Raw genomic sequence first — 27,385 nt, 5'->3', positions numbered from 1 at the left:
AGAATGCTATTTAAATAAATGATTTAGAATAATACTTAGATCACTAACAAACTTTATATAAAGTCTGCTACAGGTAAGAGGAATTAAAACAATAACCAATTATTAACTTTGGAAACAAGATTCCCATCTATAACAAATATGCCAGTGGAAATAATAAAAGCTGCCCTAGACTCAAAAATAAAATTAAGTCAAATGCATTTCATGTCCGGTAATTGAAGGCAACTCTAGCACGATTTGATTTACAGAATTATTGGGCCCTTAAAAGTTTTCAAGCAATTTTCATTATTAAAAATGTTCATCATAACAGACAAGGCAAACTTTTCTATCATACATTCCCACAAATAATATTGACAAAATGTGATCTTTCTGGAATATTTAAAAACAATTATCTTCAGATGTGAAATGTAATATTACACAGTTCTGACCTCTCTTTTGATTACAGAGCCATTTATAATGCAATGACCAGCTTCAAGTAAATAATGTGACAGACAACATTAATTCAAAATATTATCAGGTGCTCACCAATAAAATAAAGCATGATGATCAGTCCTTTTAGCTTTTGGCATTAACTTTGCAAAAGCAGCATGTTTCCCTCCATTAAAAAGCAAATTTCAATCCCTGTACAAGAATGAAATTTATTCCCTTTCAGTTGAATGATAAATACCCTTAATTAGAAATGCTAATAACTGAACTGTTCCCTGAAGACCTACTATGCTGACATATAAATACTTCATAACTAAACTTTTGTGCCAAATCTAGAGCCAGAATCTCTATATCCCTTTAGTATAACAGACTGTGAATTATCTGTAAAGGACAAGGGATAACATATTTAATTTGTGCACAGATTAATCTCCTACCCCCAAATTCAATGCAAACATACAGCCCAACTGACTGCATTGTCTATGGAGGTATGTGTATATCATATGTATTGTATATTCATAGTATAATATCTAAGATTTGTTTGCACTTTATACTTAATAAAATGCTTGGATACACTTTTTTTATTTATGGAGGGGAATAATGCTGTGATTTCTAATTTATGAATATTATGACTTTACCAGGTATTTTACTTACAGAGAAACACAAGATTTTTGCTTCCTAAAACAGTGTTCTCTTTAATATAAAAATAAATTTTAATCTAAAGAGAAGAAATTCATATAAACATAGTCTATATAAAACAGAATATGGTAGACAGGCTGACATTTGGGAATTGGTAAATAATTGTTAAGTAATCACCCCTGTGAAGCGAATTGGCCTCAAATCCTGCAGTCATTGAGAAACAGCTGAATAGGCACTACAAGTTGTTTATCTTTTATAACACAAATTTTTGTTGGTTGTTTTATAAATCCATAAAATTGAGATACTAGTGCCTAACTTTCAGGGCTATTGTGAGATTAAATGAGATAATATAGTACATATTCTGGAACTTACAAGCACTAAGTGTGCATATAATGAATATCATCTAATGTTTATGACTTCCTGCAATACATCTCTACTTGAATGTCTTCTCTGAGAACTAAACTTTTATATTTAACTTTCTACTTGACATCTCAATTAGTTATATTATTTCAAATCTAGTATGTCCAGAAACTAAGTCTTGCTAATTTGCCCTAAAATCTTTTTTCTCACCATCTCCAAATTGCTCACCCCAATATTCTAGTATTTGGGCCTGATTCATACCTTTTTGTAGCTTCTTATGCTTCCAATACTATCATCAAGTCCAAAGATTCAACTTTCCAAATGGGTAAAATATGTAACTACTTAACACTCTCTAGACAGTTAATCTGCTTTATTTAACTGCATCATGTTTCATAACATTTCTAATCTATATATTATATTGTTTAATTTCTACTGTCTATTTTTGTGATTGTAATGTAAGCTGTATAAAGACAGAGACATCTTCACCAGCATATCTTCAGGACCTAGAATAATATCTGGAGTAGAGTGCTCCATAAACATTTTGTGAGAAAGCAATGTTAAGAGACTTCTTGTTTTAGACATAAAGTCTTTGCCCATGCCTATGTCCTGAATGGTATTGCCTAGGTTTTCTTCTAGGGTTTTTATGGTTTTAGGTCTAACATTTAAGTCTCTAATCCATCTTGAATTAATTTTCGTATAAGGTGTAAGGAAGGGATCCAGTTTCAGCTTTCCACTTACGGTTAGCCAGTTTTCCCAGCACCAATTATTAAATAAGGAATCCTTTCCCCATTTCTTGTTTTTGTCAGGTTTGTCAAAGATCAGATGGTTGTAGGTGTGTGGTATTATTTCTGAGGGTTATGTTCTGTTCCATTGGTCTATATCTCTGTTTTGGTACCAGTACCATGCTGTTTTGGTTACTGTAGCCTTGTAGTATTGTTTGAAGTCAGGTAGCATGATGCCTCCAGCTTTGTTCTTTTGGTTTAGGACTGTCTTGGCAACGTGGGCTCTTTTTTGGTTCCATGTGAACTTTAAAGTAGTTTTTTCCATTTCTGTGAAGAAAGTCATTGGTAACTTAATGGGGTTGGCATTGAATCCATAAATTACCTTGGGCAGTATAGCCCTTTTCAAGATATTGATTCTTCCTATCCATGAGCATGAAATGTTCTTCCATTTGTTTGTGTCCTCTTTTATTTCGTTGAGCAGTGGTTTGTAGTTCTCCTTGAAAAGGTCCTTCACATCCCTTGTAAGTTGGATTCCTAGGTATTTTATTCCCTGTGAAGCAATTGTGAATGGGAGTTCACTCATGATTTAGCTCTCTGCCTGTTATTGATATATAAGAATGCTAGTGATTTTTGCACATTGATTTTGTATCCTGAGACTTTGCTGAAGTTGCTTATCAGCTTAAGGAGATTTTGGGCTGAAATGATGGGGTTTTCTAAATATACAATCATGTCATCTGCAAACAGGGACAATCTGACTTCCTCTTTTCCTAATTGAATACCCTTTATTTCTTTCTCCTGCCTGATTGCCCTGGCCAGAATTTCCAACACTATGTTGAACAGGAGTGATGAGAGAGGGCATCCCTGTCTTGTGCCAGTTTTCAAGGGGAATGGTTATAGTTTTTGCCTATTCAGTATGATATTGGCTGTGATTTTATCATAAATAGCTCTTATTATTTTGAGATATGGTTCATCAATACCGAATTTATTGAGAGTTTTTAGCACGAAGGGCTGTTGAATTTTGTCAAAGGCCTTTTCTGCATCTATTGAGATAATCATGTGGTTTTTGTCTTTGGTTCTGTTTATATGCTGGATTACGTTTACTGATTTTCGTATGTTGAACCAGCCTTGCATCCCAGGGATGAAGCCCACTTGATCATGGTGGATAAGCTTTTTGATGTGCTGCTGGATTCGGTTTGCCAGTATTTTACCGAAGATTTTTGGATCGATGTTCATCAGGAATATTGGTCTAAAATTATCTTTTTTGTGTGTCTCTGCCAGGCTTTGGTATCAGGATGATGTTGGCCTCATAGAATGAATTAGGGAGGATTCTCTCTTTTTCTATTGATTGGAATAATTTCAAAAGAAATGGTAGTAGCTCCTCCTTGTATCTCTGGTAGAATTTGCCTGTGAATCTGTATAGTCTTGGACTTTTTTTGGTTGGTAGGCTATTAATTATTGCCTCAGTTTCAGAGCCTGTTATTGGTACACCAAAAGCAATGGCAACAAAAGCCAAAATTGACAAATGGGATCTAATTAAACTAAAGAACTTCTGCACAGCAAAAGCGACTACCATCAGAGTGAACAAGCAACCCACAGAATGGGAGAAAATGTTTGTAATCTACTCATCTGACAAAGGGCTAATATCCAGAACGTACAAGGAACTCAAACAAATTTACAAGGAAAAAAAACAAACAACCCCATGAAAAAGTAGGCAAAGGATATGAACAGACACTTCTCAAAAGAACACATTTATGCAGCCAACAGACACATGAAAAAATGCTCATCATCACCAGCCATCAGAGAAATGCAAATCAAAACCACAATGAGATAACATCTCACACCAGTTAGAATAGCAATCAATAAAAAGTCAGGAAACAACAGGTGTTGGAGAGGATGTGGAGAAATAGGAACATTTTTACACTGTTGGTAGAACTGTAAACTAGTTCAATCATTGTGGAAGACAGTGCGGCGATTCTTCAAGGATCTAGAAGAAGAAATACCATTTTACCCAGCCATCCCATTACTGGGTATATACCCAAAGGATTATAAATCATGCTGCTATAAAGACACATGCACACATATGTTTATTGCAGCACTATTCACAACAGCAAAGACTTGGAACCAACCCAAATGTCCATCAATGACAGACTGGATTAAGAAAATGTGGCACATATACTCCATGGAATACTATGCAGCCATAAAAAAGATGAGTTCATGTCCTTTGTAGGGACATGGATGCAGCTGGAAATCATCATTCTCAGCAAACTATCGCTAGCACAGAAAACCAAACACCATATGTTCTCACTCATAGGTGGGAATTGAACAATGAGAACACTGGGACACAGGAAAGGGAACATCACACATGGGGGCCTGTTGTGGGATTGGGGGACTGGGGAGGGATAGTATTTGGAGATATAATGTAAATGATGAGTTAATGGGTGCAGGACACCAACATGACACATGTATATATATGTAACAAACCTGCACATTGTGCACTTGTACCATAGAACATAAAGTATAATAAAAAAATAAAAATAAATAAATAAAAGACCGTCCATGTTAGATTAATAATATATTAAAAAATCCTGTCCCATATATATATAACTATAAATAAATTTATTTTAGATGTATCAAAAAAAAGTTAGAATTGTTAAATATCAATAAGCCCATAGAAGTGTAATAGTCTCACTGACTGTGTTAATCTGTTCTCACCCTGCTATAACGACATACCTGGTACTGGGCAATTTATAAAGGAAAGATGCTTAATTAACTCACAATTACGCAGAGCTGGGGAGGCCTCAAGAAACTTACAATCATGGCAGAAGCAGAAGCAAATATGTCCTTATTCACAAGGCAGCAGGAGAGAGAAGAATGAGATGTGCAGAGTGAAGTGGGGTGAAGCGCTCATAAAACCATCACATCTCCTGAGAACTCACTCACTATTAGGAGAACAGCATGGAAGTAACTGCCCCCATGATTTAATTATCTCCCACTAGGTCCCTCTCAGGACATGTGGGGATTAAGGGAACTACAATTCAAGATGACATTGGGGTGGGCACACAGTCAAACCATATCATTCTGTCCCTGGCCCCTCTCAAATCTCATGTCCTCACATTTCAAAACACAACCATTCCTTCCCAAGAGTCTCCGAAAGTCTTAACTTATCTCAGCATTAACTCAAAAGTCCAAGTCCAAAGTCTCATCTGAGAAAAGGTACATCCCTTACACCTATGAGTCTGTAAAATCAAAAGCAAAATAGTTACTTCATAGATATAAAGGGGGGCAGGCATTGGGTAAATATATCCATTCCAAATGGGAAAAAATGGCAAAAACAAAGGGGCTACAGGCCCCCAAAAGTCTAAAATTCAGTAGAACAGATAAAGCTTAAAGCTCCAATTGATCTCCTTTGACTCCATGTCTCACATCCTGGGTACGCTGATGCAAGATGTGGGCTCCCATGGTCTTGGGCAGCTCTGTGCCTGTGGCTTTGCAGGGTACAGCCCCACTCCCAGCTGCCTTCATGGGCTGATGGTGAGTGCCTGCAGTTTTTCCAGCTGCATGGCCTTCTTCTCACAGCTCCATGAGGCAATGCCCCAGTGGGGACTCTGTGTGGGGGCTCCAATCTGACATTTCCCTTTCACACTGCTCTAGCAGAGGTTCTCCATGAAGGCTCTGCCCTTGAATAAAACTTCTGCCTGGACATCCAGGTGTTTCCATACATACTCTGAAATTTAGGCAGAGGTTTCCAAATCTCACTTCTTGACCTCTGTGCACCTGCAGGCTCAACACCATGTGGAAACTTCCAAGGCCTGGGGTTTGTACCCTCTGAAGCAACAGCATGAGCTGAACCTTGGCCCCTTTTAGCCACAGCTAGAGTGACTGGGATGCGAGGTAACACCTCCCTAGGTTGTACACAGCAGTGGTGCCCTAGGGCCACCCAAGGAAACCATTTTTTTCCTCCGAGGCCTCCTGGCCTGTGATGGGAGAGGCTGTCAAGAAGGTCTCTGACATGCCTTGGAGACATTTTCCCCGCTGTCTTCGTGATTATCATTTGGCTCCTGGTTACTTATTCAAATTTCTGCAGTGGGCTTGAATTTCTCCCCCAGAAAATGGATTTTTCTCTTATATTGCAATGTCAGGCTGCAAATTTTCCAAACTTTTATGCTCTGCTTCATCTTAAATGCTTTGTCATTTAGAAATTTCTTCTGCCAGTTACTTTAAATCATCTCTCTCAAATTCAAAGTTCCACAGATCTCTAGGGCAGGGGCAAAATGCCACCAGTCTCTTTGCGTAGCAAGGGTGACCTTTGCTCTAGTTTCCAAGAAGTTCCTCATCTCCATCTGTGACCACATCAGACTGGACTTCATTTTCCATACCACCTCAGCATTTCGGTCAAAGTCGTTCAAAAAGTCTGTAGGAAGTTCCAAACTTTCCAACATTTTTCTCTCTTATTCTGAGCCCTCCAAACTGTTCCCATCTCTGCCGGTTACCCAGTTCCAAAGTCACTTCCACATTTTTGGGTATTTCTACAGCAGTGCGCTACTCCACGATATCAGTAATCTGTATTAGTCTGCTTTCATGCTGCTAATAAAGACATACCCAAGACTGGGTAATTTACAAAGGAAAGAGGATTAATTGACCCACAGTTCGGCATGGCTGAGAAGGCCTCAGGAAACTTACAATCACAGCAGAGGGGGAAGCAATCACATCTTTCTTCACATGGCAACAGGAGAGAGAAGTGCTGACCAAAGGGAGAAAGCCCCTTATAAAACCATTAGATCTCGTAAGAACTCACTCACTATCAAGAGAACAGCATGGAGGTAACTGCCCCCATGATTCAATAACTTCCCACCAGGTTCCTCCCATGACATATAGGGATTATGGGAATCACAATTCAAGATGAGATTTGGTGGGGACACAGGCAAACCATATCGTTAACTGTAATAAGAACTTATTTATAAATTGCATTAAATTAGCATCATAGTTTGATTTTAATTAATGCAAAATGATAATTGGCAGTGATAATTAAAAATATTATCATCTTCTAGGCATAAAGCCTAACAAATTCTATCTTCTTTATTTAACAATTAAATTTAAACAATGTCTAAATTTAAGCTTATTTTCAAAATACCAATAATTAAAATTACTGATTCCACTTAATTTGGCTTCACTTAAAAATGTTTTCAAACTTTTATTTATTTAGGGAAAGAAAAATAGCAGTTGAATGTTTCATTTATTAAAGTGAAATGAATAAAGTATAAAAAAAGATGCTTAAAATTGCATTTTTATAAGTTTATGTCATAGAGAGAGTTAGAATATGTTTTAAGGAATATCCTGATTTCCTTAAAAATATTTAATACATATGATATGGATGAGCAAGAATTTAGTTGAAAGCCAGAAATTCTAAATATTATACTTGACTTTGCCACTACCTGGGTCTGCAAGTTCTGGCACACTGCTTATCTAACCCAGGCTTCAATTTTCTTATCTAGAAAATAAAGGAAGTGGACTGGCATCTCCAAGAAACCTCCTGGCCAAAAAAAATCATCACTTAATGTCAGATTTCTCTAACTTAGAATTTTTTCATATGTAGCTTTGTTTAAAAACTCTTCCAAAATATACACTGAATACAACTGCAGCACCCCAAAACTGTCATATCAGTTTGTTTTACTGCTTTCTTGCACACTAATTCAGTTCCCTGAAAGAGTAGTGGCAGATATTAATGCCTCACAGCATTTAAATTTATTTTTGAGGGCATAATCTCATCTTGAGTTAAAAAAATTCTAAAAGGTCTGGACAAATTACTTGAATAAACATATATCTATTGGAATAATTTATGTGAACACCAAAATTTCCATAATAAAATTTAAAACAAGCAAATTTTTCATATTAAGTTGATGTGAAATAATGGGCCCTTATATTTAAGCTATGTGAAACTAACTGCCACTTGTGCTTAGAGGGTGCTTAGATATTCGGGAGATATGAAAGATTCACAATTGTTTGCTGTGGGAAGCCCAGGTACAAAAGAGTTGTCGAATGACAAAACTATTCAAGCCAGGCGCAGTGGCTCACGCCTAGCACTTTAAGAGGACAAGGCAGATGGATTGCCTGTGCTCAGGAGTTCGAGACCAGCCTGGGCAACATGGTGAAACCCTGTCTCTACTAAAACACAGAAAAATTAGCCAGGCATGGCGGTGTGTCCCAGTTACTTGGGAGGCTGAGGCAGGAGAATTGCTTGAATCCAGGAGGTGGAGGTTGCAGTGAGCCAAGATCACGCCACTACACACCAGCCTGGGCAACAGAGCGAGACTCCGTCTCCAAAACAAACAAACAAAAAGAACAAAAACTATTCAAAAGCATGTAGTTTCTGCTCATGCAGGTTTTGAATTAAATCTTATGAGCCAGACTAAGAAAAAGTGGATAGTAAAGCAGAGAGTAGCAATAAGACCTGTCTAGAAACATCTAATAGATAACAGAATTGAATCAGAGCCAGAAGGTTCAGGGGAAAGTCATGAGAATATAGTTCAAGCAGTATTTTAAGCACTTGAAACTGAATTAAACCCACAAAATGCTTCACTGGGTCCTTACATATGACTGCAATTTGTCACATCACACTAAACACCACAAAGCCTTAAACACTTGTGCTGATTTTCAAAACAGGTCAATTTGAATGACCACAGCCAATGTAGCAAAAACTTCTGGAATTTCAGCCATGAGTTAAAAATGATTTGCACTTTTTTCTTTTGGAAGATTCTTTTTAAAAATCTGCAAACAATGAATATATAACAACAAACTTAATATGAGTATGTTAAATAAATATAAATAACAGTTACATATTAAAATAATAGTTTGTCTTTCAAATGATAACTATCATTATTCAACAAATATAACTTACTCATTCAACAAATATTTATTAAGCACCTATTATGTTGCAGGTCCTTTTCCAAGTGTTTCTGAGAATCCCATTTTGAATAAGGCTTAGGAATTTCACTTTCTCTGGAAATCTGATAGAGATGGATAAGGTAAACAAACTCTCTATACTCATATATTTTATGTAGAAGAATTCAATTTTAGATAGGAATTTGTGTTAAGAAATCACAAAGAGGTAAGTTGATAGAGTGATACTGGGGAGAGGGCAACGGCAAACATAACACTGCTGGTCAGATAAGTCCTCTCTGAGAAGTTGACATTTTATCTAAAATAATGAAAAAATGACCATGACATAAATGTCCCTCTCCCCGACCAAACCAAATCAAACAGCTGGCTGTAGAGTAGAAAATTCCAGGCAGAGAGAACAAGTTCAAAAGGCCAACATGGCAGAAAGGTTGGCATTGTTAAGGAAGCCTAATTGATTGGTTGGCATTGGCAATATGCAGTAAACGTTTAGCAACTGCTTTCAAGAAATAGACCAACTAGATTCAAAGCATTTACTGATTTCCATGGTGTAAATACTTCCACACTGGCCAATTGCAATCTAACAAGGTGATGATACTAAATGCAGAACTGAGAGGAGACAAAGGGTGAGCTGGGGCCAGTGCATGGCACTGGCTCAAAATAAAGGTGGCAGCTGGTGGTGGTGGAGGGGTTCAGATAAATTGACAGAGACCAGGTTATTTAATCCCATGTAGTCAATGGTAAGACATTTAAATTTTATTCTTAGAAATCATTGCAGGGTCTCTACACAAGAGATGGGGTATGATGATCTAATTTATAGTTTTAAATGTTCATGTGTTGCCTGTTGGAAAATACACCATGCAGGAGAAAAGATAGGCAGTTAGCAAGCTATCATACTACCCCTAGCTTAGACTAAGGAGGTAGTATCAGAGGTAAAGAAAAGTGGATACATTCAGGACAATTTTGGACATTTTTGAAGCTGAGTCTACTTGTTAATGAATTTGTTGGATATGGTGTACAGAGGAAGAGGAATGAAGAATAATAACAAGGCTTCCCTTCAGCAATTGTGAAATGCTCTACAGAGCAATTTGTTTAAGGTAGGGAGGTGAATAGAAGTCAAAAGTGTTACTTTGGCCTTACTAAGCTTGAAATGTCTAGCAAACATGCTGACTGACATTAATAGCTAAAATAAGCAATTCTTTTTATCTATTTGATCAACAAACTTTCATATAGATAGTAGTATTTCCAATCATAGATACAAACATGAAAGAATAGGAAAGTTGTCGGAGGTCATATAGCTGGGAATGTCAGAGGTAGGATGTGAACTGGGATTTAACTATAAAGTCTATGTATTTAACTCTAGGATATATTTCCATTTCTATCTGAATTCATTTTTTAAAGTATACTCTTCTAGTTTCCCTGATAATTTCCTGCTACTTACTCCATTTAAAACATTATTTTATTTATTGCACATATGAGAAAATAGTAAGGCAAACTCTTGTAAGAAAGGCTACTTAGGAATAGAATGCCTAACCCATAGGAATGACATTACTGCTTTAGAGCAAATTCTCCTTTAAACCATGTGGCAGTACCTGTATTACTATACAGGTGGATGCGTTAGCCTCCTATGAGTTTCTACTTGGTAAAGTAAATCTTTCTAGAAGAAATAACAATAAGTAATGCATAATGAAGGCTGAACATCCATACTTTCAGTTATACCTAAGCAACATATCATCAGTAATGGAATTGTAGTCTGTTTAGCAATTTACTTATCTACAGGAAAAATGAGATATAATTATTATACTCTCTTCCGGTTTTGTAATTTAGTAATGTAACTTTTAGCACCACACACATGATAGTGTGGTTGTAGCTTATTGGAGTAGTAGACAAGAGTAGTTAGAGTTTCCAGATGTGCTACTTTGTAACCATGCAGTCAGTAAATAAAAATATGATGATAGTTTAAATGGTAATGTTTTCTCCCTCCCACACTGAAAGATTTAGTGGTTTGCATGATTAAAAAGCTGCCACTGCAATCCGTGCCATACTGATGAAATTGACCTATCTCTGGGCAAAGGTAATAGTTCAAAAAAATGCAAAGGAAAGGTGACTTGTGAGATAAAGAATTAAACTCTCAAATTTTTTTAAAAAAACACTTTGATATTTTCCATGTCCTTAGAACACTACAGATTCGAGAAAAACATTGCATCTGGGATCTAATAGCTGCCATATTTTTCTGAAATTTCTCATGTCATCTACGAGTTTGACTTTTGAATCAAAACAGTGAATATGTATTTTAAGTCCTCTGTCAAAGATCTCATTCTTGGAAAATAAGATTAAACTGTAGATTCTAAAACTGGATGTCTAAAACTCACATTCTCCTGAAAAAAGTGGTTATTCATATCAAGAGTATCCAAGGGAATTAATTTCAAGGTCACCCAGTTCAACTTTCCTTACAACTTCTGTTTTTTGTATCACACATAACAAGTGAACTTCAGACATCTAATTGAGTATTTATCCACCAGTGGCCTCAGAAATGTCAGTCTATTTCAGAGCAACTTGAAAAACAGTGCTCATAGAGAGCTGTGCTTTGAAACAAGGTTTAATTAATGCTTTCATTTTTAGAGCTGCCAAAACACCATGACTTGGGATACTAATGTCACTGAAACTCATTTGTTCCTCCCATCATGGTCTTCAGCATCATTTTTAAAGCTTTGAGTGACAGGCTTCCACATATCCTAATGTTACTGATAATCTGATTAATCACCCTCCATAACTTAGGATCCTCCATTACTCTATTGGGCAGAATCTTCACACATCTGATCTGCATATTTCTTAATTAATAGAAATTAAGGTTAGACTTCTGTTACTTACCCTTCTACTAATAATTCCAAGTCCTGGTTTCCCCCTGATCCCAATTTTCCAGGCTGATGGCATCAGGAACTTGTAGTTTGGCTCCCTGGAACCAGGACTTGGTTCTTGAGCAGCCTGCACATTTAGATCAATGCTTCACTGAACACTGAGCCACCTTCTAGTGAAAGCTCCTCCTAACAGACTGACTCACCCATGTCTATCAGAAGAGAAGAAGTGGTTGGAACCATCTAAATGTTTCCAAAGCTAAAGTACTTTAAATGACTCCTGGCTCAGGAAGTAGAGCATAAGGTCATATCCAGAGGTACTCAATCGGCTTATAGGGCAAGAATTCATTCTGTTTTATGGGAATAGGGCTTAGGTGGTGATGACCTTTAGCCCTTGCCACTTATATATAAATGTCATAAAGTTAATTATGTGCCATCAATAATATAGAGGCAATCAGAATTTCGAGCATTAGTAAAAGTGAACAAATATTTCATTTAATGGCAAACAGAAAATACTTCATAATCATACTATGAAGAAATTATTATTATTTAATTAATTTATTTATTTTGAGACAAGTTTAGTTCTTGTTGCCCAGGCTGGAGAACAGTGGCACGATCTTGGCTCACTGCAACTTCCGCCTCCTGGGTTCAAGTGATTCTCCTGCCTCAGTCTCCTGAGTAACTGGGATTACAGGCATACACCACCATGTCCAGCTAATGTTTGTATTTTTAGTAGTGATGGGGTTTCACCATGTTGGTCAGGCTGGTCTTAAACTCCTGACCTCAGGTAATCCATTCACCTCGGCCTCCCAAAGTGCTGGGGTTACAGGCGTGAGCCACCGTGCCTGGCCTAGAAATTATTTACAAATGAACAAGGTTGTAATGGACTTACCTCCATCTGTAGCTGTAATCATTAAGACAAACTGCTCTTTTGTTTCCCTATCCAGACTCTGTGTTACTCCAAGTTCTCCACTGGCTGAGAGAGTAAAAGCGTTGTCTTCATTACCACCAAACAGAACATATGAGAGTTTGCTGTTAGATCCTTGATCATCATCTCTTGCCACCACCTAGAGAATAGTACATATCATGACGTGAGTAAAACAAACAACGCATCTCATGAAATAAAATGCCTGCATTAAAAAAAAAATGAGGTAAAACCATGTTAAGAGATTCCAAAGATATATTTTTAGATTTTCAAGTAAAAAAATGGCACACTATAGTATGTATCATCCGAGTCTATTTGTGTAAAAATATGCATAAAGCTAATGCACAGCATTTTTGGAAGGCATCATAAAAATTTTTTAAGAACAGTTTCACCTAGGTAGTTAAATATATGAAGGAAAAGAGTAGAGCAATATTTGTAACACATTTTTCAAACATTTCCATCATTTTATTTTTTACTATGTGCAGATATTATCCTTGTGGAACAAAATTCAAAAACACAAATACATAAATGTGTGAAACATGAGTATCCACAAAAGAAAGCTAGTAAAACACAATAGTTTCATCAATGAGGAAATTAAGAGGTTGTTAGGTATGATGTTTATAAACCTTTCCTTTTCAAAATTTGCTATATCTGCAATTGAGCATTGTTGGTTGAGAATGAGGAGAGAACAGGGGAAGCGTAAACACTGTGGAAGAGGGAAAGTTTTCAAATAGATGTCTTATAATTAAGACAACACTTGCTTCATTTAAATATACTGACCTGAAGAATTGTTCTGGGTAGTGTCCGTAAATTCTCAGGGACATTTACAGAATACGGAGATAGCTCAAATACAGGAACAAAGTCATTAATATCCAGTAGAACAATGCTGACCGTGGAGGTATCAGTTCTCGGTGTGCTGCCTCGATCTGCTGCCTGAACAGTTAAATGGTAGGTAGGGGTCTTTTCTCTATCCAAAGGTTTAGCGACAGTGATGGCACCTGTGACAGAGTCTATCCGAAATTCCTGATTGGTATTACCATTAACAATGCCATAGCGAACCTGTCCATTTGTGCCTTCATCTCCGTCTGCTGCAAACACTTGTATTATATCTGTTCCAGTAAGTGTGTTTTCATTAACCTCCACTTTATACAAAGCTTGTGCAAAGATGGGGTTGTTATCATTGATGTCAAGTACCATAACTATAACCTCTGTAGATGAAGAGAGAGATGGTTGACCTTTGTCTGTAGCTACCACTGTTAGAGTATAATTAGAAACCTCTTCTCTGTCCAGGTCTCCAGTGAGCCTCACTTCACCATCAATGGTCCCAATACTGAACTTGTTTCCCAAAGGGTTCAGCAGAGTGTACTCAATATAGCTGTTTGGACCACTATCTGGGTCAGATGCTTGAGCTTTGAAAACAACAGTATCAATAGGTGTATTTTCTGGAATGTATGTCAATTTAGGGGAAAGAAATGTTGGTGGGTTATCATTTATATCTAACAAAATAATGGAGACTTGAGCAGTGCTTGTGAATCTGGAGGCTGGAATCTGTGGCAGGTCATGCACCTGAACAACCAAGTTGTAGAAGGACTGACTTTCCCGATCCAAAGCTTTTAGGACTTTGAGTACACCATTCTTGTCAACAGTAAACTGCCCAAGACTATCACCTGAAGCAATGCTATAAGCCAATTGAGAGTTGATGCCTGAAATTAAAGGGAAGAAAAAAAAATATCTTAAACATATGCTGATTGCAGAACAAGCTACGGCAAAACTTTTGGCAAGTAATTTGGCATGTTTGATATACCATGCACCCAAACACACTTTAGGAAATCCTGTGAGCAAATGATTTATATACTCCTTGCTATTTACTAGGGTGTTGACATGTTAAATTACAAAAGTAAAGAGGAGAAAAATATTCCAGAGAGCAGATATTTTTCTGTATATTTCCTTGTTTCTATCACATAATTCTTGATTGTCCAACACTAACAGTGCCACACATTATACTATTAGCCAAACATTTGTAACTTCAGTAATTTAGGGAGGCTGAACCAATTTTCAAGAAAGGGTCATAAAATTTTCTGATGTATGGCATTAGTCATGAATGCTGTAAGTGTACTTTTATATTTCGTGTCAAAATCAGTAAATACTTATTAATTCCTATTAAGCATCTAGCTAAGTAATGACCTTTGAGATAATAGTTATCTTTCAAATTTTATTAAACATATTTAATGTTTCAAAAAAGTATTTTTAAAGAAATTGTTAGCAGTAAAATTATACATAAAGCTTTCCAAATATAAATGTTCATGATATTATTGGACTGTATTTAGATACTGTTGATTTTTCTTAGGATCATGTGTCATATTTTAGTTTAAAAATGGTTTCTAAATCCTCACTTCAGAAAATGATTGCAGAGATTCTTACAACAAAAATGATGTGGAGCATATACATCATCTTGTTGTTTCAGTAACTAAAGGTAAATAACAAATAAGCAGTGAAAACAGAAAGAAGTCAGTTTCTGCCCGAGTGGTGTTTTCTTCTCTGGCCTATAATGACATGTGCATTTTTGTATCTTATCCTAATGACACTGGAAAAATTACAGGATATTATGATAAAAACATACTGTACATGTAGATAATCTATCTTTACTAAAGATGTATATTCTGGGACTAGCAAATATCTACTGACTAACCTGAATTGCTTACAATTATCTTCTATATTTCTAATGTTAATTTCAACTATCCAGGTTTCTGAATTCTGCCTATGAGAAGTGATGTTCATTTTTGGCAAAAGTCGTCTAGAACAATTTAATCACCCTTTTACTCTTTTCTTAAAAGCAATTCTTTCTCATTATTCTATGAATACTTCAGTTAACTTTTGCCTTTTTTTGAACTTCATCAAGTTCTTTAAGAAGTTAAATTTAACCTGAGTATGAGATTTTTTCTACTATGTAGAACTCATTGTTTTCAAAAACACCTCAGTTACTCGTATTCTGTGACTTTACTGTTTCTAATAGCCTTCGCCTAATTTGAAACATAGGAAAAATATTTATGAATATAACTTTCAGGCAATGACTTATTAATAAAAATTTCTAGGATAAATAATGAGTAAATCATTGAAAAGGTAGTTTATTTTTCCCCCTCATTATGAGTTGTGGCTTTTAATCTTAAGACTACTCACAAGTGAACAAAGAAGAGGTTATAAAGTTCAGAATACTTAGGAGTCTGAAAATCAGGAAAAATATGAATAAATAAAGCTAATAGGTGTCAGAGGTCAATTCACCCACCGGAAAGAAACAGAATTGTAGAATCTGACTAGAACAAGGTTAACAGCCTATTTCAACCCTTGTCTTAAACTTCCACAGGCTTCACAGGATAAAAATTTCCATTATCTTCATATATATATATAGAGAGAGAGCTTTTAGGACTTTCATTACAACATAAGTATACATATATACATTATATTGTGTGTGTATATATTTACTCAAACATTATAACATATATATATTCAAGCATCCATATATACACACATACAATTTATTTTTAATTATGCATATATGTGTGTTTCTATTAATGTCTACATACATAATTACTTTTAATTACTTTTTAAGAAAATTTTCTGCATTTCCTGTGAAAAAGTTCATCAGTAAATATTGAATCCCTATTCTTTTGGGGACATGATTATTATTGAGAAATGCAGTTATGAAAACACCTGAATGAAAATAAATACCAACAAGCAGAGATATAGAATTTAATTCTAGAGAAGCATATAAAATCTTTCATATCTAAGATCAAAATACATTAAAAATACTGACATTTTACATGGCCTAACATTTCTACACAAACCAACAGGAATGGGAACAATTAAATCAAGTATCTGAACATCCTTAGTCCATCATGTATGCTTTTTCCTTGAGTAAACAGCTAAATTGCAGAGGCAAAAAGAGAATATGATCCACAAATTTTATAGCCTTGCTGTAAACAGCAGAACAGCCTCTTTTATAAATGCAAAAAGTTTGGTAGATGAATGGGTAAGCAAAGTAATAAATTTTAACTAACTAAAAGTATAACAAAAGAAAAATTTGCTTTTATGTTCAAATACATAATGACAAATATATTAACTAACAACATCAAATATAAACTGAAGATAATTATTGTTGATGAAACTAAAAAGTATAACAATTTTTTACATAAAATATTGCAATATTATAGAAGAAGTAGCTCTCATCTCAGGAACTGAAAATTAATTGCTGTAATTACAGGTCATGGAATCTGTCTACATTTACTTTACTGTAAAGAAGATAACTTTTCGTTTCTGACAAGTCTAAAAAGTGAATTTGGCCATACACACCACATCTAGAAAATACATGCAGACATAGCAAAACTCAAACTTCTCCCTGAATATTTGAAATATACTGAAAAATACTAAGCTTAGACCATTTTAATCTATTTTTATGACAAATATCTGAATGATGAGACAGTAAACACATTATTTTAATATTATTATTTTTACATTGTTTTGAATCCTAAACTTTATCCATAAGTGTTTCAATTTAAATTTAGTGGGCTTTAATGACCCAACAGACCTTTAAACTTCAAACAGCCCACTGTGAACCATTTGTGTTCAATGTTCTCCAAGTCATTTAGTTACATGATTCTTCCCGGCAGTTTTCTTGCATACGTATGGTTTTATGGTTTTGTCATACATACATACACACACTATATATAGATATGTACATATCTATGTACAGTATTTCAGTCTCATGAATAATTTAGTTCTAAGAAGCACAGCACATAAAATATATATTATAAATATATAAAAATACATATAAATACTAAAATATATTTTAAAAGTATAGGTGTATAGTTTCATGCTATAAAATGTGTACATTTACTCACAATCTATAAATGCCATCTTCTAATTTCTATAAAGAACTAATATTTGTCAACTTTTCACACAGCTGCAACACAAAGAAGTATTTTGAATAACATCCATCTTTATAAAGCAGTTTCAACAAGGTCATCGGATCACTGGAATATATGAATCTCAATGGTGTGTATTGTACACCAATACTATATAGCTACATTTATTCAGCAAAAATTCCAATTGTATTAGTAGCAAAACATTTTTATATGACTTCCCAATATTTAAAGTATAAAGAATTTATAGGATAATAAAATAACCATCAAAGCCAGAATATTTCCATGATGCTCCAATTTAAATAGTTTTCCTCAATGTAATACCATATGCATAGTAGTCTTGATGTTAACAGAGGTATCACCCTTCTTGTGAAAACAGTAAAAGATCTGATTTATTTTTATGAAATCATCATGTAAGCTAAATTTTAAACTCTGAGAGAATCTATAGAAAGATAACAGTTTGTGATATTTATTTTCATATAAAATGTCTTCATCTAAAAAGATGACAGTATTGCCTCACTGGAACCTTCTGATCAGAGATTGAGATTTATTTGTTAATTTGTTATTTTAAAAAATGTCTGACTAATATTGTCTGTGAAATATTTGACACCCTTTTGTGTAACTGAGCTGGAAAATTTTACAAACAAGCTTACCCTTGTACAGCCTTATCACTGTCCTTGAAATTCAGAAAGAATAGGAATTGTGTTGTATATTTTAGGTCAAGGTGCAGGAAATTACACTGATAAAATTATTCAAACTAAAACAATGAATAAATATTGCTTGAAACTTTTACTCAATGCAATTAAAGGAAAAATATCACAAAAACTGACTTAGAGTCAATGATCAATGGATTTCTGTGCTTACATGTGCATGGAATATTCCAGCAGGCTTTTGACAAGCAAGTTCTTTTCTTTTTATTTTTAAATTTTTGGTATCTTCCCAGTTTCCCTATATTTTAAGTTATGATGGTAAATAAAACTTATTCCAGGAAACCATACAATTCTATGAAACAATGGGTTGTCTCTAATACATAACTAATAAATCACAAAGAAACATGGTGGAAAATTCTTCACTATAGAAAAGTTGAGCACAGTCACAGGACAAACAACTTAAGAATATATGATAGGCTTTGAAAATATTCTTATCTATGGAATAGGTAAACTAACTACTAACAGAGAAGTCAATCTCCAAAATAGAGATTAATCTCAATTATATATAGATGTCTAATTGGAGCGAATTCACAGACCTGGCATGAGGTACATGAAACAGAGTGTGCAGTGTTCTTAGGCCAGGACTGGGTACATGCAAAACGCTTCACAGATGTCGGTTCTTGAGATTATTATCAACATCGTTAACATTAAAGTACTGTTACTAGCAATAGTAGTAGTAATAGTATTAGTACTAGCATTACAGCTGTATCTATTTTAGATATATCTTTGTGTTCAATTTTAACTGCACTTGAACTAGAGGAGGAAACTTCAAAATGCTCTTACTCAATGAATTCTAAAGAAAGTGTTTCCCATTTTACTTATTGAAACATATATAAAATACTGTGCTTTTTGCTTCTCATATCGTTCCAAGTGCCATTTATAGACACTATGAAAAGGAAACTAAGTATAGAATAGAATGTTAAAATAGAATAGTATTTTGAGATTTCACAAATCATCCAAGTCAAAAGAATAAGGAAATTCTAAATTGAGATAGATATGCCTGTCACTAGAGACCTATTTCCTCTTCAAAGTACTGTCCCTTGTTTTATATATTGACAAGACAATTTAGTTGCATCCAATGTAAGGGAAAACACAGTACTAATTTTCCAGACAATTCAGTTAAAGATTGCTAATCCATACAATGTTTTCTCTAATGCTGTATTATATAATGTGTGTACTTATAAAACAGGTGTTAGAAGAAAGGCCAAAGGAGTCAGCTATTAAAATAAAGTTTGCCAATTGCTTTTGCAATAAACACAAATCAAACATATCTAAAGTATACATTTAATGCAAAATTTTAACTTGATCATTTAGCATAAATTAAACAGATCTGAGACTGTCTGTGTTAAAATGAAATCTGGTTAAAATATTATTAGCTGGGCTGGGTGCGGTGGCTTACGCCTGTAATTCCAGTATTTTGGGAGGCTGAGAGAGGTGGGTCACCTGAGGTCAGGAGTTCGAGATCAGCCTGACTAAACTGGAGAAACCCTGTCTCTACTAAAAATACAAACTTAGCCAGGCGTGGTGGTGCACGCCTGTAATCCTAGCTACTTGGGAGGCTGAGGCAGGAGAATCGCTTGAACCTGGAAGGTGGAGGTTGCAGTGAGCTGAGATTGCATCATTGCACTCCAGCCTGGGCAACAAGAGCGAAACCCTGTCTCAAGAAAAAAAAAAAAAAAAAATTGTTAGCTATTTGTCAGTCCAAAATATGAAACTCTAGATTTTGCATTCGCAAGCATTTTTATTTAAGTCTTTGGTTTCATTTTTCAAGTTAAAATAATATATGTAAACTTAAATGTTTTTGTTTATCTAATAAAAATCTTCAAAAAAAGTGGCCTTATGACTTCTACATTACTAAATTGAAACACTACCCTACATTTAGGGGGAAAAATAAGATAAAGTTTATAAAACAATAAAAGGTATGTTTTTGTTATAAATAATAATTTAACTGATAAAGTACTCAATTTTTAAAATCCTCTATAGTTCAGTTATAATTCTATTCCTCAACTTTGGAACTATATTCACAAAATGCATTTTTGTGATGGCTCAACACAATAAATAAGTGTAATATAAATCTGATGACAGTTTATAGATATTTTAAAAATTATATTAAATAAAATACATACCATCATCTGCATCAGTAACATTAAACACAAGAACAGTAGATCCTACAGGTAGATTCTCCATTAAAGATGTGCTGTATGAATTCAAGCTGAAAATAGGTGGATTATCATTTACATCTAGAATATTGAAATAAACTCTGATGGTAGTAAATTGTCCCCCACCGTCTTCTGCTCGAACAGTGAGGATATAATACTGCTGTACTTCATAATCTAATACTCGAGTCAAATTAAAGACCCCAGTAATGGGATTCAGGAAAAAGATGCCATCTTCATCATCTTCATTCACAATATATGTAATTTCTCCATTCACACCAGAGTCATCATCTGTGGCTAAAACGGCTGCTACCAAAGAACCTATCAAAAGAATAATAGTATAAAATCAAGGAAGCAAGAAATATTACTAAGAGAATATATAGAAAGAGACCAAAAAATGTATTTGTACGGTAAAATATCTTAACTAGAGAACTGCTATGAAAATACAGTGAACATTACATTCTGCAGATTTGTATTTTACCATTTCCCTATTTGAATAAAGTATGTGACATATCAGATATCCCGTGGACCTCAGGTTTCAGCATAAATTTCCTGAGGAATTATTAATACATCTGATGTTACATTTCCATCTAGCAGTAACTATCCATAAATATACTGATGAATTCAACAAACATTTAAGTTAGCATATTGCTAGTGTTAGGAACTGAGGATTCCAAAAATATATAGACGTATGCCCTGATGATACCACTCTAGAACTCATGTGGTCATTGCAATAACTAAGGCAAGAAATAAGTGTGGTGGAATTTCCATAAAGGACACGCACAAGGTATCTCGAGGAGTGAAGAAAAAACTGCAGGTAGAAGGAATCCTTTATAGATGTTTAATTCCTTTGCCAAATGGAGTTTCAAAAATGTATGGCTTATCACGAATAATCATTCCAAATGTAATTCAGAATAAAATTTTAATTTTACATAAAAATTTCCAACAGTGGGAATGAAGCACACACACACACACACACACACACACACACACACACCAGAAACATGGATATTGAGTACTCAGACTAAAAAAATCACAATATAATATGTTCAAAGAAGCAAGATTATAATTAAAGATTCAGTTTCTCATAACACTTAATGGGTGTTTGCTAATACCCAAGCCCTGTGTTAGCAAACTCAATATACTTTCTAAATTATCCTTTACCTTAATTCTAACAGGAATTACTGTTTCCATTTACAGGATAAATAATTGAAACTAAGAGAAATGAATTAACTTGCCTTTGGTCACACAGCTAGTGAGTGTTAGAATCAATATTCACAGTTTTTCATGTATCTTTTTTTGCTGTTCTTTTTATACATAGCAGCAAAATCACATTAGACATTTTTAAAGCAGAAAGAGTACCAAAACTGTGGTTGACAGAAAATTAATAAACCATGTCACAAATACTTTCAGACACATAAATGGCTAACTTCATCTATCCTAAAAAATCTAGCCATTTGCTTGGAAATTTTACCAAAGAGCATTAATGAAAAGATCGAAAAATCCAGCACATATATTTTTATAACTAGTAGTATATGGTAAAAACTAATCACTGACTAAGATCAACCAAAACATAGTATGTAATTTTAGTCAATGGCGATTCTTGCAAAATACACTTAAGAGACCCATCACTTACCAGGGATTGTGTCCTCTGGAATGTCAAAAGAGTACACAGGTCTAGAAAACTTGGGTGTATGGTCATTCACATCACTGACAGTGATATTAATTCTCATGTCCGAGGACTGAAGACCATCATCAGCACGAACTAGCAATGAATATTTGGAACGGCGTTCCCTGTCCAACCTCCTGGTTGCTATCAGATCTCCGGATTCTGGGTCAATGCGAAAACTATCATCAGCTCCACTAATGATAGTGTATGTGACGAGAGCATTTGCACCCTAAAAAAAGAGACCAAGCATTTGAGCTATTGAAAGTAGAAAAGCATTGCTCCTTATATTTTCTTTTGAACACATATTTGACAAAGTAAGGTTTTTTGTCTTTAAGTTGATATGATATTATAAGATTTAAACAGGTAATGAGAGATAAACTTAACTAAGGTGGTAAAAGCTTTGTATGCCCCAAATTACAAAACATTGCTGAAAGAAATCAACACAGACATAAACAAATGGAAAGATATCCCAAGATCATGCATTGGAAGACTTAATATGTTAAAATGTCCATGTTATCTATGTAACTTACAAATTCAATGCAAATTATATCAAAATCCTAATGGCATTTTTAATAGAAATAGGTAAAGCAATTAGAAAATTCATATGAAACCACAAAGGAACCTGAATAGTCAAAACAATCTTGAGAAAGATAAACAGAGTTAGAGGTATCGTGCTTCCTGATTTTAAAATATACTACAAAGTTACAGTAATGAATAAAGTATGGCACTGGCATAAAGACACACATACAGACAAACAGAACAGAATAGAAAGTCTACAAATATATCCATGTATGACAGTCAATTGATATTCCATAAGGGTGCCAAGGATATATAATGGGGAAAGGATAGTCACTTCAACAAGTTGTGCTGGGAAAACTGGATATCCATATGCAAAAGAATGAAAACGTACATTATACACAAATATCAATTCAAAATGGATTAAAGACTTAAAATTACGACCTGAAACTATAGAACTCCTAGAAGAAGCCTGGGCAATTATTTCACATTGGACCCCCAAAACAAGCAACATAAGCAAAAGCAGACAAGTGAAAGTATATCAAACTAAAGTTTCTCTACAGTAAAGTCAAGAAAATGAAAAGGCAATTTATGAGATGTGAGAAAATATTTGCAAATTGTATATCTGAAAAAAGATCAGTTTTCAAAATATATAAATACGTCCTACAACACAATAGCTATAAGTTTGGTAATCCAATCAAAAAATGGCTATGGTCTTATATAGATGTTTCTTTAACGAATACTTAAAAATTGCCAATGAGTATATGAAAAAATACTCAATGTCACTAATCATCAGGGAAATGCAAATCAAAACCACAATGAGAAATCACCTCGCACCTACTGGAATTGCTATCATAACAAATAAACCAAAACAAGTGTTGGTGAAGATGTGGAGAAATTGGAATCCTTGTACATATTGGTGGGAATGCAAAATGATGCAGCTGTTGTGGAAAACAGTATGGAGGTCCTCAAAAAAATAACGAATAGAATCACTGTATGATCTAGCAATCCTTTTTTCACAATGGTCATGATTCGGAAGCAAACTAAATAGCCATTAACAAATGAATGAATAAAAAAAGGTAATATAGGTTTAGCATTCATAATAAAAAAAATCTAAAATCCAAATGCCCAAATTCCAAACATTTCCAAGTGCCAATATGATGTTCAAAGGAAATGCTTGTTGGAACATTTCAGATTAGGGATGCTAAATCAGCATGTATAATGCAACTTCCAAAATAAAAAAAAAAAAAGGAATTTGAGACACTTCTGGTCCCAAGTATTTCAGATAATAAATACTCAACCTGTATATACAAAAAAGGGAATATTATTCAGCTCAAAAAAGAAGGAAATCCTGCCATATGTGACTACACGGATGAGCCTTAAGGATATTATACTAGATAGTCACAGAAGAACAAACACTGCATTATATATATTTGTATATATGAAGTATCTAAAATAGTCAAACACATAGAAGCAAGGAGTAGAATGGTGGTTTCCCAGGGCAGACAGTAGGAAGAAATCAGGAGTTTATAAGCCATGGATATACATCTTCACTTATGCAAGAGGAATAATGTCTAGATCTACTGTACAACATTGTGCCTATAGTTAACAACACTGTATTGTACATTTAGAAATCTTTTAAAAGGGCAGATTTCACATTAATGTTCTTATCACAATAAAATGAAAATAAAAGCATATCAAATGAATATAATATTTTACAGTCTTTCACTATTCATGTGCTTGGCTTACTCACTGTTGAACAGTGTGTTAGAGTGGACAATTTTAATGTAGAACAAAAGAAGAAAGTCAAGTTAAAATGTGAGAGTATCGGTATATTTTTGAGAACCCCAAATGTAACACAACTTTGCCTCAATTCCACAGCCAAGGAACCCCGATATTGTTTTAATTGGAAGCAATCTTTTAAGGATATTGATATTGCAGCATGGACTAGTGCAGGCAGAGGCCAGAGAAGGCAGAGTGTGAACACAGTTTGGGCCCAAGAGATTGAGGCTTCACTTCCCCCAAGTTGGTGAAACTGTTCTGTAAAATGAAAGTCCCTGTTCTGTAAAATGAAAACAGGGGTGACTTCTTATGTACTCTCAGGTCTTTGAGCCGTGACCCTCAAAATTCTGAACTAAAGAGATGGCAGAGAGAAAAATAAAATATTCATAGTGTTTGCTAGCTGCTAAATGCCACTTTGAGCACATCAATTCCAGGGCACTAATCAATTTAATTGTTAAAGGCAAACTACCAAGGTAAGTACTATTAGAATGCCCATTTTAAAAGAAATTAAGGAATTGGAATCCTGGCCATCTCGCTCCAGAACTTACTCTGAATCACGATTAACCCAGCATAATACATGGGACAAATTAGTAAAATTTGACAGATTATTGAAAATAGAAATAATACTAATAGCTCTCTCATTTGCTCAACATTTCCATATATATTCTAACTTTTTTAACAACCCCATATTCAAAGTAAAAGAAAAAAAGAAAAAAAAAATCTTTTTAAATTTCAAGTTACTTTGGCTGGGAAATAAGAGAGTACTCTTACTGAGGACATTTCAAGAATAGGACGGGCTTTGATGCAGGATAAATATGAAGTTAAATTTTATTTGTGGTGTATTTAGGGATTAAAGGATAGCTTCATAGAAATGGTTATCTGGCAATTAGAGATTTTGGAATGAGGTTTAAGAAAAATATCTGAAGGTCATTTTATGTGGGTGTCAGTTGTATCCACAAGAGTTGTTCAGAAATTAAATTAGAAGAGATAGAGATAGGAATACCCTTATTAGGACTGAATAAGGATGGTGAAGGAATGGGAAGAAATAAGAGAAGCAAGGATCAGCAGAGGAAGAAGGAAGAGAGATATTTCTTAATTCTGTATATTACAATCAAAATACTGAGTTAAATATACCCTGTGCTGATTGAGATAGGATGCTCTGGGGCCATAGTTTTGGGGTTGAATCTGTGCTCCATTTATTAGTCATGTGGCATTGGACCACATACTTAACCTCTCCAAGCCCATGTTTCCTCATCTGTACACTGGGATGATAATATTACCTGCCAAAAATGATTGTTTTAGAGGTTAATTTAGTTAATATATATTTTAAAAACCTGGAACCAACCTTGACAAATAGTAAGCACAGGATAAGGATAGTTGTTATTTTATTCTTATTCTTACTATTTTCTTTTAAGAGAAACATGATGGCTTAAATGTATTTGATGACTTAGACGTCTGCAAATGAATAATTGGAATCAAAATATAACTAGAGTTGCTATATATCCATGGGAAACTATAGTATTGGATTTCCTATTATATATTATTATTGACCTTGACACTGAGGTATAAGTAGTGCTGGAATTGTTGACTTCAAAAATGACTCTTTAATTTAATATACTTATCTAAAACAAATATACCATTTATTGTAATTAACCTCTAAGAATGTATTTATTAAAATATTAAGACTCAGAGCTCTCAGGGAGAATATTAGGAAGAAGGTAAGTTTGGAGCATATAGGCATGTAAAGCTGACACACTGGGGCATTATGGCATCCACAGTTTCCATACATCTTTTTTCCATCATAGCTTACATACATTTTTTCCTTCATGATCAAACATATAAGGAGATGATTTCTTTTTTCCTTTTTTTTTTTTTTTTTTTTTTGATCTCGCTCTATCGCCCAGACTGGAGGGCAGTGGCGCGATCTTGGCTCACTGCAAGCGCCGCCTCCTGGGTTCACGCCATTCAAGGAGATGATATCTAACAGTCTAAAGCAAAAATATTCCCTCTATATTTAGTGTTAGTTTGTACTGCATTCTTCAGGCCAGTCTTAACATTTAGTAAAATGAATGCCTCAAAGCACATTTAAATTTAATAATGGACAGCTGAGTCTAAGACATTACCCACATTTACCTTGTATATTCAGGTGTACATTGAATATCTAACATATCCATTGTAATTTTGTGGTTTAACAAAAACATTCCATAAGAATGTGAGACTTCTAATCTGACCACACTCTATACTATTTTTTCTGTTTCACGAGGAATTCCATTATTTTAGTAAGGTGGGTGAGGTATGGAAGTAGCTACATTCAATTCTGACCCATGAAAATAGTAAGTACTTGGAAATTAAGGTAAAGCAAAGAAACAAAAACCTATTTAATGCTATTATAAAAATGGTTTGATATTTAGAAATGCCCTGTCTACAAAAGGGCTGTAATAAATAATAATATTCTTAAAATTGTAATAATTTTTCTGTAAAGAGGTAAACACACCAGACTGTGTTGATAAAAAACAATCTTTTTCATATTCAAAATCAGCTGATGTGGTGAATTCATAATACTAGTGAATGTCTGAAAATGTCTGGCCAAGAGTAATGATTTAATTAGGTCTTTTGAAAAGTCTATTTACTTAATATTCAAAATATGCCATATCAGCAACAAAACAAGAAACAAATATCATGTTCCAGCTGCAGTACAGTGGAAATAATGCTGGTAAAAAATATTCTGCTCTCCTGACGAACCACAGAGACAAAAGTACATGGAAGGAATTCTAAAAGTAAACAGCCATAAATTTCAAATACATATTAGAACCTTAAATAG

The 27,385-nt window shown here is 34.5% G+C and overlaps 1 protein-coding gene across 3 annotated transcripts in view; it reads right to left on the bottom strand.

The window, feature by feature from the left end:
* FAT4 (FAT atypical cadherin 4) overlaps positions 1–27,385 on the bottom strand; it is a 197,103-nt gene that overhangs the window by 73,346 nt on the left and 96,372 nt on the right. For all 3 annotated transcript variants that reach the window (XM_010356398.2, XM_010356399.2, XM_010356400.2), the window contains exons 3-6: positions 22,234–22,495; positions 20,568–20,918; positions 13,596–14,518; positions 12,783–12,957 (exon numbers count right to left, since the gene is read on the bottom strand). In XM_010356398.2, coding sequence (XP_010354700.2) covers positions 12,783–12,957; positions 13,596–14,518; positions 20,568–20,918; positions 22,234–22,495 — 1,711 coding nt within the window. The remainder of the gene's footprint in view (positions 1–12,782; positions 12,958–13,595; positions 14,519–20,567; positions 20,919–22,233; positions 22,496–27,385) is intronic.

Source organism: Rhinopithecus roxellana, chromosome 2, assembly GCF_007565055.1.
Source record: "Rhinopithecus roxellana isolate Shanxi Qingling chromosome 2, ASM756505v1, whole genome shotgun sequence".
In the NCBI taxonomy this organism is placed as follows: Eukaryota; Metazoa; Chordata; class Mammalia; order Primates; family Cercopithecidae; genus Rhinopithecus; species Rhinopithecus roxellana.
Note: the sequence above shows the minus strand (reverse complement) of the source record. Positions and strands in the feature narration are given on the sequence as shown.